Below are 15,689 nucleotides of genomic sequence, written 5' to 3'. Positions count from 1 at the left end.
ACTGATAAATGTGATTGACGGTTAATAGGTTAAATGACCGGATTTTTTTATTTTAATTTTTAGTTATCCGCATAAACGAACCTATGTGATTGGAAATCATGGCATTAAATCACCTTGGCACAATATTAGAGCTTTGTTCTACGCGAACCGCATTGAGCTTGCATCGAGACCTGCAAAACAAGCTTTCGAGGAACGTTCGACATTTTCGCAAAAGGAACACTACAGAGCCGACTAAAACCGAAACAAAAGTCAATCCGGGCAGTTTGGAGACTCCATTTAGTGACGTGCACCTGGAGACTAGAGATTTGAGCGGTAGAAAACTGTGGAAACCGTTCTTGTTTACCGTGGGTTTTTCGGGTGCTAGTTTTGTGGGGTGCGCGATATGGGAGTACGAGAATATGAGAGCACACGCCGTCAAGATGCTCAAACGACCACTGCGGAACAATCCGGATAGTTTTCGCAATCATAATTTAGTGAAAATAGCTGATAAATGGTGGAATTCACTAACGCCTGGTCAAAAAGTCTTTGCCCCTATCTGTGCCATCAATGTATTGGTATTCTGTGCGTGGAGGGTGCCCAGATTTCAACCGTTCATGCTTAGATATTTTGCTTCCAACCCTGCTAGTAATCATCAGTGTTTGCCAATGATTTTATCTACATTTAGTCATTATTCGGGATTGCATTTGTTGGCTAACATGTATGTGCTACACAGTTTCAGTACAGGTGCTGTGCATAGCTTAGGCAAAGAGCAATTTTTAGCTCTGTACCTCAGTTCAGGAGTTGTTTCTAGTTTTACAAGTTACATGTACAAAGTGTTAACCAAACAACCAGGGTTGTCTTTAGGTGCTTCAGGCTCCATAATGGCCGTTTTGGGTTATGTTTGTACCCAGTACCCCGACACACGACTAGGAATTATCCTAATGCCTTTTTTTACTTTCTCTGCCGATTCTGCTATTAAGTTTATAGTCGCGTTGGATACTGCTGGGGTGTTTATGGGGTGGAAGTTCTTTGATCACGCTGCCCATTTAGGCGGAGCTGCTATGGGCATTTTTTGGGCTCTGTGGGGCAACCAGAAGATATGGGGTAACCGGGAACCTGTCCTACAATTTTGGCACTATCTGAGAGGCTCCATCAAGTAATTTTCATTGTATTCTAATTTATATTATGATGTTTTCAAATAATATTGTGATTATTTATATATAATTAAAATCCGAAATTGTTTATTCATAATTTTTACCCGAGTTAATTAGAATGTAGATATAGATATTTGAAATTAGCAATGCGCTTGGCCAGCCTCACCATGGCTAATGGAACTACGCCAATATGTAACACAACTAGAAAAGGAAGAGGGAACGAAACCATAACCTATTGCATTGTTTTCAAGCGTAAACTTTGCGATGAAATTGGATAAAATTTGCAGAACGTGCCTCTTTGAAAAAAGCAATCTGAAACCGTTATTCGAAGCCTACGTTCCGAGCATGGTGATGTCATTTGCGTCGGTTCAGGTACAAGAAAACTACAGTTTTACTAGTTATGCGTAGCGGTTACTTCGTTCCAGATGGTCCAGGGCGACGGACTACCGCATCAAATTTGCACCCAGTGCATCACAAATGTTAACAAAGCGTACGCGTTTAAACAGTTGTGCGAAAAATCTGATGCGTCACTCAGAAACTATGTAAACATGAACTACATGCCCCAGAATAACATTGTCCAAATAAATGAAGTCAGGCATGATATATTTGAAAACAACGAAGTTCTGCCACAGAATTCACTATTTCAAGATATTTTCAATGACCCTGAACAATCTCTGGTTGATAATTTCACTCAGCAAGCCAATACAGTGGTTTCAGACCTGGCGGAAACCATGCAGAGCCTGCAAACCATAGCAGAACAATGCTTGCCAGCCTCTTGGGAAAACGACAATCAAATATGCCCAATAAATGCTGACGAAACGTCCAACAACTTTAATTTGGTAGATAATTTGTACAAGTGTCAGTTCTGTGAGGATATATTTAAAGATGAATGGTCCCTATCAGAACATACTAAAAATCATTCTTGTCAGGATAAATATTTCTGCACTAACATTACCAGCGAGTTGACCAAGAGCATGTTGCTGGAGTATTCATTTGATACAAACTCAAAGGATAATTTCATGTTTGAGAATATCGAGCCAGCCAATGAGAATTTACTCTGTAGTGTAAGTTGTTTCTTACAAATGTCTCACACACTCTCCCAATACTTTCTTGATATAATTGACCATAGATATGTGACAGAACATTTACCGACCAAAAGTATCTCAAGAAACACCTAAAAGATATCCATTTTCTGGAAACCAGTTGCATCCAGGAGGAAAAGAAACACAACTGTACCGCCTGCGGCAAACGCTACAAACAGTATAAAGATCTAATGCTGCACATGCGCACCCACACTGGCGAGCGGCCACTAAAATGCGAGATATGCTCCCGTACCTTTGCAGTACCAAGCAGCCTGCACAAACATCAAAAAATACATAAAGAGAAGCAGTACTCTTGTAATATATGCGGCAGGAAATTCAATCAGTCTTCAAATGTCACTTCGCATATGCTGACACATTCCGGTATTGATTGATTAGAGTTCGCTAATGGTATACGTTTTTATGACATAATCCAGTATTTAAGTTTGGAAAATTTTTAAGAAGATTTAACCGCAGGCCTACCTCTCTTGGCTTTGTTTCTCTTTGTAAATATATTTGCAATTCCACAATAACATTTCAGAACCTTACGTCTGTACTTTGTGCATACAAATCCTGAAAGCTGATAGATTTTTATAGAGTTTCAAGGGTGAGATTCCTCGATTATTACTGGTTCATGCAGTGAAAAATCCATCCTTACTTTTAAAATACAACAGTCCGCATGGCACAGTTTTTGTAGCGCCAACATCTTAAAGACAGCCCTGGCTTGTGGTACAGGCCGCAAAAAGAATGGTCTCCTCCACTTTACAACAGCCGGGTCTTAAAGTTATTTCGAAGTCAAAACCATAAAAGGTCGTAAAAACGGTATATTGTTTGGAGAACTCTACTCCCGCAGAGGGTTATAAGGAGGTACCCCCATTACACTGATAATGCAACATTTCAATTTCTTAGTTTTATTACAAGTGAAGGCCACAAATACAAATTTGCAAACTATTTAATTAAATTTTGCTTAATATAAGGAAGCATCAGATGAATTTCGAGCATGGCATTCACCTTCTTATAGCCCTCCCCCATTTTGGTCGAACCCATTGTTACAATGGTATCATTTTAGGAGAAAAACCTCACATGTGCTCAGTGTGTGGTAAAAAGTTCTACACAAATACCAATTTGGAAATTCATAAAAGAATACATACGGGCAATAAACCCTACATATGTAGTTTCTGTGACAAACCATTCAACAGTAAGTAATTTTTTATACCTCCATATAACTTTGGAAAATTTTCATTTTTGCACATTACTAAATTTTTTTAGCCAGCACTCAGCTCAAAAAGCACATGATGGTGCATACAGGAGAAAAACCCTACACTTGCTGGCAATGTGGCAAGTCATTTAGGCGTAAAGAAACGCGAGACACGCACGCCCGGTATCACACGGGCGAGAGGCCTTATGCTTGTAAAGTTTGCAACAAGAAATATATAGCCGCTAGTCATCTACGGGTTTGTTGTATTTATGAGGGCGTTTCCAGTTGTTATCTTTTTTGTTTTTAGGATCACATGAAGAGCCACAATGATATACGCAAATTTGATTGCGTCATTTGCATGAAAAAATTCCTGGATCTGAAAACTTTGAAGAGTCATATTTTATCGCACACGGGTCAAAAACCCTACTCGTGCAAGTTTTGCGGCAAGTGTTTTGTACAAAATGGAGGTCTTATAACTCACATTAAATCATGTCATAAATAAAAGTTCTACTGCTGCCTCTGCCAGTGATTATCTTCAAATAACATGTTTCCATTTTGCCCACTATGTTTCTCAGTAGGGGAAACGGTTTAAAACTATTTTAGGCTAAGATTATTGCTTCAGCCCCAAAACAAAAATTGCCTTCAGAATCCATGTGAAATGCTTGGGGCACCTGAAAAATTCCAAAAAAAACAGTATTGCAGGAAATAGAAAGATGTATCCATGTACAGTATGTTTCTAATTTTACAAGTGATATTGTGAGAAAATATAACTTTTTCTTAAATGACCAACCACCCCTTTAAAATCAAATTCGAATTCAAGACCACGAACAATATGTTCCCACGGTTCCTCTTTTTGTTTATATTATTCAATATTACCAGTATCATTCGGCTGTTTTGTTTTGTTTCTTTAAATTAAATGCTTTTGCAGCTTAAGGAAGAAGAAGAGGAAGTTGCCTTTTTTTTACACTCTCGCGGCGAAACTGTAAACTATGCTCTGTCATTTTGTAACATGGTCGGCTAAGGCGATCCACGTGTTATTAAGTTTTAACGCAATTATTTTCGATTTTGTTATAAACGTTTCTTTAACAAATTTGAAATCATGAAGTTGAATGTGTCGTATCCCGCCACGGGCTGTCAGAAACTGTTCGAGGTGGTGGACGAGCACAAAATCCGTATATTTTACGAGAAGCGTATGGGTCAGGAAGTAGAAGCCGATCCGCTAGGCGACGAATGGAAGGGTTACGTGCTAAAAATTGCCGGCGGTAACGACAAGCAGGGCTTCCCCATGAAACAGGGTGTGCTTACTAACAGCAGAGTACGTTTGCTTTTGTCGAAAGGTCACTCGTGCTATAGACCTAGACGCGATGGAGAACGTAAACGTAAATCCGTAAGAGGATGTATTGTCGACGGTAACCTCAGTGTTTTGGCGCTGGTAGTTGTGCGTAAAGGCGAGCAGGAAATTCCTGGTTTGACCGATACAAATGTGCCCCGCCGTTTGGGCCCCAAAAGGGCGTCCAATATCAGGAAGTTGTTCAATTTATCAAAGGACGACGATGTAAGACAGTACGTAGTAAAACGTCCTCTGCCGCTGAAAGAAGGCAAGAAGCAGCGATACAAGGCACCGAAGATTCAGCGGCTGGTTACGCCTGTAGTGCTGCAACGCAAGCGTCATCGTTTGGCTTTGAAGAAGAAGCGCTGCTTGAAACGCAAAGAGGAGGCTGATACCTATGCTAAACTACTGGCTCAGAGGAAGAAGGAGTCAAAGGCACGGAAGGAAGAGCTTAAGAGACGTAGGTCTGCCAGTGTTAGAGAGAGCAGGTCCAGCACTCACAGTAAATAAATCTCTGTTCATATGAGAATTTATTACGATTAATAAAATATTTTGGAAATTTGTTGCGTTTTTATTTTAAAATAGTTTTTAATTTTATTAATGGTACTATAAAAATTGAGAATTAATTTTAGTCAGGGGTTTATATCTGGAAATATTCAATTAGTTTTAAAATTATCATTTAAAGACCCTAAAAAATTACACAATTTATTTTGGTTTAAAGTAACGGCAATAATTAAATATAACCACATTGCCCAATCATTCTTCTTCTTACTTCTATTAGCCAAAACTGGTAAGATCATTCAGCCACTTACAGTTTAACATTTTCTTTATAACCTGAAGGGTGTCTTAAATTAAAAACGACTGAACGAATCCATCACCCTCCAAGTGGAGTAAACTAATGGAAAATTCTTGCTTCGAAACATTCAATCGATAGCACAAAACGACCTCTCCGGCTCTCGCCAAGGGCCATCCGATCACAACCAGCGTGGAAGACAAAAAAAAACAGGCGGGCCGACAACGATTTCACACTTTATAACATTCATTAAACACTTACAACACTAAATCCATACAATTTCAAGTTTTTTGGGGACGATTACAGAGGATTCTGTCGGGAGCTAACGAAGGTTGACCCGCCATTAGCAATGCTCACGACAGAATCCTTGGCCTAATCATAGTAATCTAGCTCAACAGAAGTGAAGAAGACGAACCTAACCGCAATTCGGTAAATCATAAAATTATTCCAAGGATCGTTTAAAATGCCGCTCGTTCTAAAGGATGATAAATCGTTCATCGAAACCATAAAGTAGGTATTTTAGACAATATTACTACAAATAATCCACGAAGTGTTTTGCCAGGCAATTGAATCTGGTCGTCATCCACTTTGAAGCTGAGTGGGCTGAGCAATGTACGCAAGTTAACGAACTGTTGGACGCTGTTTCTAAACAAAAAGAATTTTCCAACGTGAAGTTTTATAGTTGCCCCGCTGAGGATTTGAGCGAGATATCATTGAAATATAAAATCGAGGCGGTACCGACGGTGATTTTATTTAAGTCTGGTGAGCAAATAGACCGCGTCGAAGGCGCAGACGCCACCAAAATAACAGAGAGCATTAAAAAACACAATGTCAGAAATGAGGTCAAAGAAAATGAGCCCAAAGAAACGCTGGAAGAAATGCTAAAAGCTTTAATTAACCGGTCAAAAGTTATGTTGTTCATGAAAGGCGACCGGGTCACACCGAAATGCGGATTTAGTAGGCAAATGATTGAAATATTAAACAACGCGGGGTGAGTGTTTCATTACTACGGTTTTTCAGTAGAATTAGTTTTGTGAAATTTTAGAGTTGCTTATGACACTTTTGACATTTTGACGGATGAGGAGGTGCGCCAAGGGCTGAAAACTTACTCAGACTGGCCAACTTATCCACAGTTATATGTGAATGGTGACCTTATTGGGGGCCTAGATATTGTAAAGGAAATGGTTGCCAGTAATGAGTTACAAGCCACACTGAATGGATAAGATATACTTTCTATTTATAACATTTTAATTTGATACAATAAAGTCTGAAACAATCTTGTTGAAGTCTTTTGCATACTTGAGGTGGATGTTGTGTTTGCCATCTGGATACCTGTGCAACCTGGAAACAGCACATCAGATTGAATAATTTGGGCTAAATTTTTGCACCTACTTTGCATTTTTAATATGATTAAGCAGGTACTCAGGGTGCTCATTGAGCACCATCGGATCTTGATCGCCATGCAAAATTAAAGTATCACTTTCAATCTTGGCAAGGCAAGACTTGCAAATATCCCCACCCCTCTCATGAATTTGAATCATAGTATCACACCAGTTATTCCACATGCTTTGCAATCCCCTCTCAGTATATAATTGAATTAGGGGTGCCTTCATTTTATCTGACCATTTGTTTAGGTCCCTGATACTCTCAAATGCCTCTATATCTTTGGGAACAACATAAGCATTTGCTCCCCACACAACAAGTTTGTCAACATTTTTGGGGTATTTGGCAGCCAATATGAGGCTTGATATGCCTCCATCACTCCAGCCGAGTAGAGAAAACTTATCCACATTTATTTCCTAAAACCATATATTAGAGTATAAAACCAATGGAGCACCACTGTAACCTTTAGGAAGTTATATGCAACCTCTGCATCAGAGGTATAAAAATCTAAATTGAACAGTCTATCTGGTGGTCTACTGTGTCCATAACCAGGCGGATCCCACGCAATCACCGTAAATTTATTCTTATCCAGCTGCTCAATTTGGGGCTTAAAGTCGCTCCAAATTGTACCCAGAGCCCCTGGAAAACAAAGAACATTTTTGGGACCCTCACCAACCTTCACATAGTTAATAGTTTGTCCATTCACGTGCACTTTTGACTCCTGCAATATTTTCATTTGTTTTTTATTAATTAAGTTTGGCAGTCATAGTACACCTTACTTTAATAGATGTAGAGAAATGTTTACCGGCCTTTTTTGTGGCCGTAATTTGGTTCCAAAGGCGGTTGTAGTTCGTAAACTTCATGATTTATTCATTCTGAACATAATTATTGCGACAGGGGTCATAAATTATCCATACAAAATTTTCCATTAAATACTGATAACCTTTAACCATTGTAGAAATTTAAAACATGGACATTGTACTTGCACCTGTAGCTCATTAAGAATAAATTATTACATCACAGAAATCGTTGGCCGAACGATCTTTATGAATGTCACTAATGGAACCAAAGAGGAAGAAGACCATAAAACAGGTGATAATTTGGTACTTCAAAAACCGTCATAAAAAATGTACACATCAACATGAGGTTTGGGCTTAATTTTTGAAAATTGCGCCGTGGAAATGTACTTAACTATTTAAAAAGATGATGAACCCCGAGGTAGAGGAACACATTAGGAAAAATATCACGTGGCAGAGGTTGCCAACCCATATCAAACAAGTATTTGACAAAATTGAGGGATACAAATTAGGATTAATTTATATTTCATTTGTAGATTCTTAATAATTCTTCTAAAGAATATGAACGATCTATTATCAATTTTAGCATCAAGAACCAACTCCGGTACCGGGGAAATTTAGGTAATTTATTAAATGCCTTCCCCGTTTCCCGAATATGTAATTGTTGCCTTTTAGTTCGACATGTGTTCAAAGATGAGAAGAGATATTATGAGAGAGTCGTCTCATATAGTAGAGAGCGTCTCATGTTGTTTCCATATCATCTTGCTGACATGATAGTTAAAGGTCTTAGGATTACACCTTTTAACTATTATATTTCCGTAGTGGAAAGGTTGATGCAGGCTGAAAAAAGTTACGATACCTTGCCAAACTTCACAGCCGCCGACTGTAAGTCATTAATCTTCAAATGTAACAGCAATGTTTATTATAAACATTTTAGGCCTAAGGCTATTAGGAATAGGTCGCAATGAGTACATCGAATTAATGAATAAATCGAGGTCTAACAGGGGTCGTTTGTTTGGGAGAAAAAATGTCAGAGTACTCTTACCCACTGTGCCCGTTAACATTCACATAGAGCCTTGGTGGAGGGTAGAGGTAGGCCTAATTTTGGAAGAGGATGTGAAGGTAATACAATTAGTGGAAGTGTGTATTAAATTTTTGAATTAATTTACTTTACTCACCTTTAAGATGGTTAATGAAGATGAATTAGCAGTTATTGATAAATTAATAGATTTGGGGTCACTGAACGCCGGTGATTTGGATTACCTTATAGTACTTAGTTTGTACAAGTAAATGAAAATTGCATTTCTTAGTAATAAGGGACTTGAAATTATAATTTTGTAGAAAAGGGCTTATTTATTTAGATGTTCCTATAACAGCCGTTGATAGGGTCAGGGTTCCGCCTTTACAAGGGTTTGTGATGAATCGCATTCTTGGCGACTACTTTGAGACACTGTTATACAAAATATTTGTGTCAATTGATGAACAGACAACTGTAGGTGAAGTGAGTTTAACCCAACTTTTGGGTAGGGGTGTCTTTAGAATGTCCAATTTGTAGCTAGCAACAGTTTTGGAAATAGAAACAGAACTTGTTAAGCAAGCTGTTTCTCTGTACTGTCGGCTCCAGTTTGCGTGCAAATTGGACCCAGAGACAGAGATTGAAAGATCCAGACGACATCCATCCTGGTTTGACCTGGTCATTTTTGCTAACAAGTAAGGGTCGTATCTTTAGAAAAATTTAAATTTATTAGGGCAAAAATATAAAAAAAAAAACGTTATGGCTAGTTAAAGATTTGCTTATATATGTTGCATTGTTATTTTTTGCCATTTTTATTTCTGCTTTCATCCTGCAAAATTTTAATAAATCAGTAATTATTTTTCGAAACACCCATTGTGAAACAGATCACGGACCGACATCACACCCCTAACATTGTCATTCACTGCCACGACCGGTTCCCCGCTCCTGGTTTCCCCCACCACAGCCGAATTGCCCTCTCCCATAAGTCCCGTGCACCCGTCTTCAGCCGGGAACGGCCTCCGGGTCGCTTTCCTGTTCGACTCCGCGCTCACGGCGTTCCTCATGATGGGCAACCTGTCGCCTGGTCTGAAACGACACGCGGTTACCATGTTCGAAGTGGGCAAGCTGCAGCACGAGTCGGTGGACAGTTTCTTGGCTGAACTGGAGAAAGTTTCGGCGATGGACGCAGATGGGGAGGGTGAGGCGCGGAGGTTCTTCGATCACGCGGTCATTTTGAGGTGATCACATCGCAAAGAAGACGTCTTAACGGATAGCAACAACTGAGCTGAATCAGTTGGAACCTATAATATGATTTAGTATCAGCTGTCGCTTAAAGTAAAACCACGACGACATACCTAAACAGCAAAGAAAAAAATGTTTTTTTTTAAATGCCATCTCAAACCGGACTTTGAGTTCGCCAATGTCGCGAATTTCAACCGACAAAAAGCAATGATCTGAATATAGATTCTGCTCCATTGTTGCTGACCGCGTAGGTGTAAATGAAAAAACGAGACTGTTCTTTGTAGGTCGACGATCTTAGCGCTGCGCAAAATGGCCGGACCTGGTCTGGACCTGGTACGCTTGGAGAGCCTAAACTCTCTCGACGAGGCCGCCTGTCAACGTCTATTGCGTCGCAAGTACCGCCTGCTGGTGTGCATGGCGCCTCTTGGTCGCGACGTTAGGATAGCGCCGGTGCCTCCGCCTCCCGTATTAGGCCCCACCCACCCGGAGATCAACAGCCTGTGGTTCCGGTTCTTTTTGTACCATGTAACGGGCTACGGGCCGCCGAGCCTGCTTCTTTCCAAGGGCACCGCCGTCAAGCAACTGCCGAGGATGTTTCTGGGCTTCACCAGGCTCCTGGTGACGTCGTGGTTGCATGAGCCGGCGGTGGTGCCGGTTGGCAATTTCTTGTACGTGAACGCGACGTTGCAATTTGCTCCCGTGTTAGTACAAGGTTTCGGAGTGCATCAGCCGGCCGAAACGAAAATACTGCCCTTCCCGTTTCGGAGTGGAACGCCCTCCAAAGCGTTCGACCCCAGCCCTTTGCCGAACCACCCTGTTTTATCTATTCTGGCCGAAGTTTTGGACCTGGAGCACAGCTGCGGTTATCTGACGTTCGCGAATGTAGGCGTCTTGGATTTTGGCCGTCCCAAAGGGGCGGAGCGGAGAGTGCAACTAAGAGGTGGGGGGAAATCGGGGGCACCGGGAGCATCTAGGACCCTAAAAGAGGCGGTCAGCGAGGAAAAACTGAGGACTCCTGTGGAATCGCATTTCGCTGTAACGCCCGAGGACGGCGCCAGCCGCTCGTCTCCTACCAATGGGTTCACCAGGTATCGATATCGCTCTTTCGGTCGATTGAATATGATTTTATTTCGTTACGAAATTTTTTGTTTCAGCCAAGATTGCAGCACCCTGCTGCAAGAAGAGCTCGACCAGCTGGCCATAAAAGAAACGACCTCGAACCTAGACCGGAACGATTCGGTCGAAATGCTGCTGAGTCCCACGGAGGAGCACGTCGGTATATTCAGTCGAGAGTCGCCGGAGGGCGCCACCGACCATGTAGTCAAGGGAAACGGCGAAAGTTACAAGTTACCGGACCTCCATGACGACAGCCACAAGGTACCAGTTTCGTTTATGGTGTATACAGAGTGTTATAAATTTAATTGTTAATTTTAATCTTAGATGTGGACTCTGTTAGATTGTCACTTCGGGGTGCCGCTCTTCGACGCCGACGCAAACACGAAAATCTGTGACGCCATAATTTCTGCCGGCCTCGCCGAAGCTGAGAGGTAAGAAGGGGTGGGGGAGCACATCAGGCGTCTACAGTCAAAATTTTATTAAAATTGGTTGTTTTATTTAATTTAGTTATGAACGTAAGAGTAATGTTTAAGTATGTGTGTGCCTGCCATTATCCTATTTTTTTTTCAGTTTAGAACGTTTGGCCGAGTCCAGTAAAAATCTGGGAACGGTTCTGCTAGATTTTATATCTCAGTGTCAATACATTCCGGGTGAAAACATGGAGATAATGAAGCGGGGCAAACTGGTCCCGTTGCCAACGAGGAATTTGGTGTTCGATAACGGCAGGGTCAGCGAATGGACGGGAAAGTGAAGTTCGTCATGTACATTCCTATCAAATACGCGAAATATTTTTATATTTTAAGGCAATAACTTTTTATTGTAATGGCCGGCGTTCGTTGTGTAGCCTTTTCAAAGCAATTTTAAAGGATTAAAACGCAATATGTTTGCTTAATGTATGCCGAAATCACAGTTAGGTTTCTGTAGAAATTTCTTATTTTAACGTACTTAAGTCGTGTCCTTTCGACAAAAAGAGGTTGTTATGTTGTTACCATTTCACTTTTTACCACGTTGCATTTATTTATTTTTGACTATTTCGGGGGCTTCGGTTGTGCTGCGGCGGTAGTTCAAATGTACCGGGCGGCATTTGGGAAGATTACATACTAATTTCTCCTGTCTAAAACGAGTATCGTCGCAGCTGTTGTATAGTATTGTCCTAAACATTCCATTTTTAAATATATTTTTTATTTCTCGTGGGTGTTTTTGTTTTTCTTAATGCACATTAAGTGGAAAACTACTAATTTGCCTTTATACTGAAAAGGAGCACTTTGAGTTTGCTTCGTTTGAAAAACTGATATAAAATTATGAATGTACAATTAATGAGAAAGATAGTAAATAAATTACAAAAGATGCTCAAAATGTTGTGAGTGATTCTGCAAAGACTCTCGAACTCTCGACTCATGTTGACGTGGAGCTCTTAGATATTTTGATATTCACCTCGCCAGTAAATTCTACTTTTAAGTGTACTCCGTAAAAATGTGCCGGGGATACTGAGATCTGGAGACCTGGCTGGCCATCTCACTGGCTCATTGTTCCTAATCCATCGGCCATCAAATCTTGTCGAAAGGTAATAAGCAGTGCTGAAACCACATGCTGTTGTAGTGGATCAAAGATAAATCATCCAAATAGTCTTCAAGCGTTGACGTCAAAAACTAATTCACTATTCAGAATGCTCATAAAAAATGAGGACCGGAAATGTTAACTTGGGAATTCCATGTTAGTTGTGTTGTGGGTAAATTAAACAAAGTATGTTATCCGTTTCGGCTTCTAATAAACTATATAGGTATAGATACGAAAAAGATGTTGTATAATACTAATTTTGAAAGTCATATTAGATATGGAATACTACTGTATGGGAGTTGCAGAGACATGGAAAAAGTATTTATAATACAAAAGCGTGCAATCAGAATACTTCTAGGTCTACAAAGTAGACAGTCGTGCAGAGGAAAGTTCAAAGAACTTAATGTCTTAACAGTAACTTCAGTGTTCATACAGGAGTGTGTCATGTACTCTTTAAACACAGACACAGGGACTGAAAATGGTCCTTATTAACACTGCATAAAAATATTCAACACCCTCCTGGAATGGATACAAAAAATTAGAACTGATAAAATCTTAAAGAAAGAAATTTTTAATATTCTAGTCAGAATGGAACCATACACTATGGAAGAGTTTTACACCAAGATCAGGAAATTGTAAATACTGTTATTTAGACGCTATTTAATGTATTTAAATAAAGATATATTATTATTATTATTATTATTATTATTATTATTAATATTTATGAATACATATAAAAGACTAAATCAAACTTGTGGTCAAATTTCTAAAAACTGCCTAGGGTTATTAATGCTCCAGATATGTTCATTGTTTCGATGGAATAGTCCACAATTTGTAAAGGTGCATCTATTCAAATCACATTTACTAAAAAGGCAGGAAAATAGGGTCTCCTTTGTAGCCCATTACAGAATTGTAATCGCCTTTCAGGATCACCTTGGAAGTTATGAATTTTGTAGCATTTGAAATGACTTTTTTTAGGTTTTTCCAAGCAGTCGTATGAGAACTTTTATTGAAAGGAATAAAATAATTTCACATTAATCTTCCTCATTCATTAGGTAAATTTTCTTTAGTTTCCTCATCCATTCTGTATCCATATTTTTGTCTTAGTTTTTCAAACAAAGCAAACTCAGCGAGATTTCTATCCAATACTAGTAATAACATAGTAATGCACTAAATATTGTCATCCACAGATTTGAAAATTCATAGCTTATTATTGTATGAAAGTTTTTGTTCAATATTTCGAATATGGCGACCATAAGAAAAAATAAAGTTGATGATGGTTTGAGAAAAACGACACGTCGGAAGGGATTTTTGACCTGGCCATGAGATGAAGCCTAAAAAGTTCCAATGCTAAGTTTTAAAATAAAGACAAAAAAATAAAAACGAAAACCGCCATATTTCCGGATGTAACAAAAATAACTTTAATTTCAAAACGAAATATTAATGAACTCACCGATGCGCAACTTTGCCCTAATTTAAATCATCCTGTACCTATTACCTTTACCGAGATCCTAATGGTGAGAGTTGCATTTGAAACACCCGGTATATATACATGGTCACCAACCCAACCCAAATATTGCGCCCATTTTTTAAAATAAAACACATAACGGGAGGTGAACTTGATGTTTTGCCCTCATCAACAAACGAGTTTTCTGGCGCCCTATATTTTATTCTTTGAATGTTGCACAACCAGTTTTAAATTATGCGCACCTTTCTGGGAAAGTTATGACCTTACAAAATTTTAAAATTCCTCCGCCCTCAACCAAAATAAAACTTTCTTGTACCATGGACTATCTTAATTTTAGGCAGTCAATATTAAATTTTGCCCATTTTCCTCGGAAAGCGGGCAAAGATAAGCAAATGCACATCGAGAAACTGCGATAGATTCCTACAATATCGATCGATTTTGACGTCGGAACGTTCCGTAAGGGTTTCCATACAAGTAGTTCAAAGGACTAGGGTCTTATAAGTGACAAAATTATTTTTTTACCGGCAGACGAGTTTCGATGGATAATATTTTATTTACAAGAGTATTTACATAATGGTACATTTTGAATTTATGCCGATGTTCCGATTTAAGTGTGGGTGAAAAATGTGAATCGTTACGTCAGTTCCGTCGGGAATGCTGTCGAACACCGCAATTTGGTCCAAGATTTTAACATCGATAAAAAAGAAAACGCGAAAGTTACTTGAAAAGGAGAAAAACAACAAAACCGGCGTTGTGCGCACCCGCCCTGTCGAAGGTTCCGCGACTCTCGACGACCAGTCTATTAATAAAGGACGCTACTTGCCTTCCCGTTCGATCGTTTTTGTCCGGATAACCCGCAACTGTTTTACGCACGATCTCGATGGGCACGCGCACTCGTTTCTAACTCTGTTTGTTGTGCGGCACTATCGCGGTGGGCGGCGGTTTGAAGCACTGAAGCAAGAACGCAGTGTAGATCACAAAGGCAATGCTCAGCGCGAGTAGCGCGTACATAAAGATGTTCAACTCCGGCTGCCTGTACCTGAATACGAAAGGAAAACACTATAATTTTAAACGGGCAGGACAAATTGGATACATTCAAATAGAAACTCCCCTTTCCTTAGGCTTTACCACCAAAATCACAATTTAGCGACGCATTTGTCTTCTGCATTCGGATGGCACTCTTCAAAGCCTACCTGATCAAAGTTCTAGTCTTTCTAAGAACACTCGAGCAAAATATCAACTAATTTTTGGAAAGGTAATTTTAAGTACTTTCCAATAATTTAATAGAGCATTTTTTCGGTTGTTAATTAACTATTAGATTTAAAAATAATATATTGAAGCCATTAAATTCTACATCAAGTGTTTTTGGGAATGATTTCATAGAAGTAGAAAATTTTGCATAACAAAAAAGTTACCGAAATTTATTTTAAATGCATATATTCCAAAAACACCCGAAACGGTACTACATACCTATATCGACATTACTTTTCGTCTATTGTTGGTTCAATGTTGAACGCCATGATCACAAATTTGGTCGTTCGTAGGGATATTCCGATACTAGTAAATACGAGTAGGCAC

General features: G+C 39.5%; 7 protein-coding genes across 13 annotated transcripts in view; 5 read left to right on the top strand and 2 right to left on the bottom strand.

Annotated features, from left to right (window-relative positions):
* The first annotated feature begins 17 nt into the window (after positions 1-17).
* On the top strand, positions 18-1,279 carry LOC132702072 (presenilin-associated rhomboid-like protein, mitochondrial). The gene has a single exon (XM_060670484.1). The coding sequence runs from the start codon at positions 99-101 to the stop codon at positions 1,137-1,139; it is 1,041 nt and encodes a 346-aa protein (XP_060526467.1). The 5' UTR covers positions 18-98; the 3' UTR covers positions 1,140-1,279.
* On the top strand, positions 1,256-4,290 carry LOC132702071 (zinc finger protein OZF-like). Its single transcript, XM_060670483.1, has 6 exons — positions 1,256-1,505; positions 1,559-2,197; positions 2,263-2,596; positions 3,282-3,410; positions 3,482-3,666; positions 3,718-4,290. Exons 1-6 carry the CDS (start codon positions 1,398-1,400, stop codon positions 3,910-3,912), a joined length of 1,590 nt encoding a protein of 529 aa, XP_060526466.1. The 5' UTR covers positions 1,256-1,397; the 3' UTR covers positions 3,913-4,290.
* A 111-nt stretch (positions 4,291-4,401) lies between these two features.
* On the top strand, positions 4,402-5,299 carry LOC132702073 (small ribosomal subunit protein eS6). Its single transcript, XM_060670486.1, has one exon. The coding sequence runs from the start codon at positions 4,510-4,512 to the stop codon at positions 5,248-5,250; it is 741 nt and encodes a 246-aa protein (XP_060526469.1). The 5' UTR covers positions 4,402-4,509; the 3' UTR covers positions 5,251-5,299.
* Positions 5,300-5,928: 629 nt separating this feature from the next.
* LOC132702218 (glutaredoxin-3) lies at positions 5,929-6,756 on the top strand. The gene is made up of 3 exons (XM_060670720.1): positions 5,929-6,043; positions 6,096-6,524; positions 6,579-6,756. Exons 1-3 carry the CDS (start codon positions 5,997-5,999, stop codon positions 6,754-6,756), a joined length of 654 nt encoding a protein of 217 aa, XP_060526703.1. The 5' UTR covers positions 5,929-5,996.
* Positions 6,745-7,915, bottom strand: LOC132702217 (valacyclovir hydrolase). Of its 2 annotated transcripts, none has more exons than XM_060670718.1 (4): positions 7,696-7,915; positions 7,380-7,637; positions 6,926-7,332; positions 6,745-6,874 (listed from the first exon to the last, which is right to left on the bottom strand). In XM_060670718.1, the coding sequence occupies exons 1-4, from the start codon at positions 7,777-7,779 to the stop codon at positions 6,781-6,783; spliced, it is 843 nt and encodes a 280-aa protein (XP_060526701.1). In that variant the 5' UTR covers positions 7,780-7,915; the 3' UTR covers positions 6,745-6,780. The 2 variants fall into 2 exon arrangements, with proteins under 2 accessions (XP_060526701.1, XP_060526702.1); XM_060670719.1 differs by having other exon boundaries at positions 7,380-7,555; positions 7,722-7,915.
* Positions 7,916-7,996: 81 nt separating this feature from the next.
* Positions 7,997-12,279, top strand: LOC132702216 (protein FAM91A1). The gene is made up of 12 exons (XM_060670717.1): positions 7,997-8,194; positions 8,250-8,334; positions 8,389-8,598; positions 8,651-8,835; positions 8,899-8,999; positions 9,055-9,214; positions 9,269-9,423; positions 9,613-9,966; positions 10,255-11,058; positions 11,125-11,347; positions 11,411-11,517; positions 11,657-12,279. The coding sequence occupies exons 1-12, from the start codon at positions 8,120-8,122 to the stop codon at positions 11,835-11,837; spliced, it is 2,640 nt and encodes an 879-aa protein (XP_060526700.1). The 5' UTR covers positions 7,997-8,119; the 3' UTR covers positions 11,838-12,279.
* Positions 12,280-14,638: 2,359 nt separating this feature from the next.
* The window catches only part of LOC132701986 (uncharacterized), a 41,827-nt gene continuing 40,776 nt past the window's right edge, over positions 14,639-15,689 (bottom strand). For all 6 annotated transcript variants that reach the window (XM_060670358.1, XM_060670360.1, XM_060670361.1 and 3 more), the window contains one exon: positions 14,639-15,150. In XM_060670358.1, coding sequence (XP_060526341.1) covers positions 15,012-15,150 — 139 coding nt within the window. In that variant the 3' untranslated portion in view covers positions 14,639-15,011. The remainder of the gene's footprint in view (positions 15,151-15,689) is intronic.

The sequence above is a fragment of the Cylas formicarius genome, unplaced genomic scaffold, assembly GCF_029955315.1.
Source record: "Cylas formicarius isolate icCylForm1 unplaced genomic scaffold, icCylForm1.1 PGA_scaffold_5__7_contigs__length_24384050, whole genome shotgun sequence".
Lineage (NCBI taxonomy): Eukaryota > Metazoa > Arthropoda > Insecta > Coleoptera > Brentidae > Cylas > Cylas formicarius.
This window is presented reverse-complemented; position numbering and strand designations above follow the sequence as displayed.

Coding starts and splice junctions, on each gene's coding strand:
- LOC132702072 (XM_060670484.1), top strand. CDS start 99: ATGGCATTAAATCACCTTGGCACAATATTAGAGCTTTGTTCTACGCGA.
- LOC132702071 (XM_060670483.1), top strand. CDS start 1,398: ATGAAATTGGATAAAATTTGCAGAACGTGCCTCTTTGAAAAAAGCAAT. Junction 2,198..2,262: donor ATGAGAATTTACTCTGTAGT/GTAAGTTGTTTC, acceptor AATTGACCATAG/ATATGTGACAGAACATTTAC. Junction 2,597..3,281: donor GCATATGCTGACACATTCCG/GTATTGATTGAT, acceptor GTATCATTTTAG/GAGAAAAACCTCACATGTGC.
- LOC132702073 (XM_060670486.1), top strand. CDS start 4,510: ATGAAGTTGAATGTGTCGTATCCCGCCACGGGCTGTCAGAAACTGTTC.
- LOC132702218 (XM_060670720.1), top strand. CDS start 5,997: ATGCCGCTCGTTCTAAAGGATGATAAATCGTTCATCGAAACCATAAA. Junction 6,044..6,095: donor TCGTTCATCGAAACCATAAA/GTAGGTATTTTA, acceptor GTGTTTTGCCAG/GCAATTGAATCTGGTCGTCA. Junction 6,525..6,578: donor GAAATATTAAACAACGCGGG/GTGAGTGTTTCA, acceptor GTGAAATTTTAG/AGTTGCTTATGACACTTTTG.
- LOC132702217 (XM_060670718.1), bottom strand. CDS start 7,779: ATGAAGTTTACGAACTACAACCGCCTTTGGAACCAAATTACGGCCACA. Junction 7,638..7,695: donor ATTTCTCTACATCTATTAAA/GTAAGGTGTACT, acceptor AAAATATTGCAG/GAGTCAAAAGTGCACGTGAA. Junction 6,875..6,925: donor AATCATATTAAAAATGCAAA/GTAGGTGCAAAA, acceptor TGCTGTTTCCAG/GTTGCACAGGTATCCAGATG.
- LOC132702216 (XM_060670717.1), top strand. CDS start 8,120: ATGATGAACCCCGAGGTAGAGGAACACATTAGGAAAAATATCACGTGG. Junction 8,195..8,249: donor TGCCAACCCATATCAAACAA/GTATTTGACAAA, acceptor TTTCATTTGTAG/ATTCTTAATAATTCTTCTAA. Junction 8,335..8,388: donor CCGGTACCGGGGAAATTTAG/GTAATTTATTAA, acceptor GTTGCCTTTTAG/TTCGACATGTGTTCAAAGAT.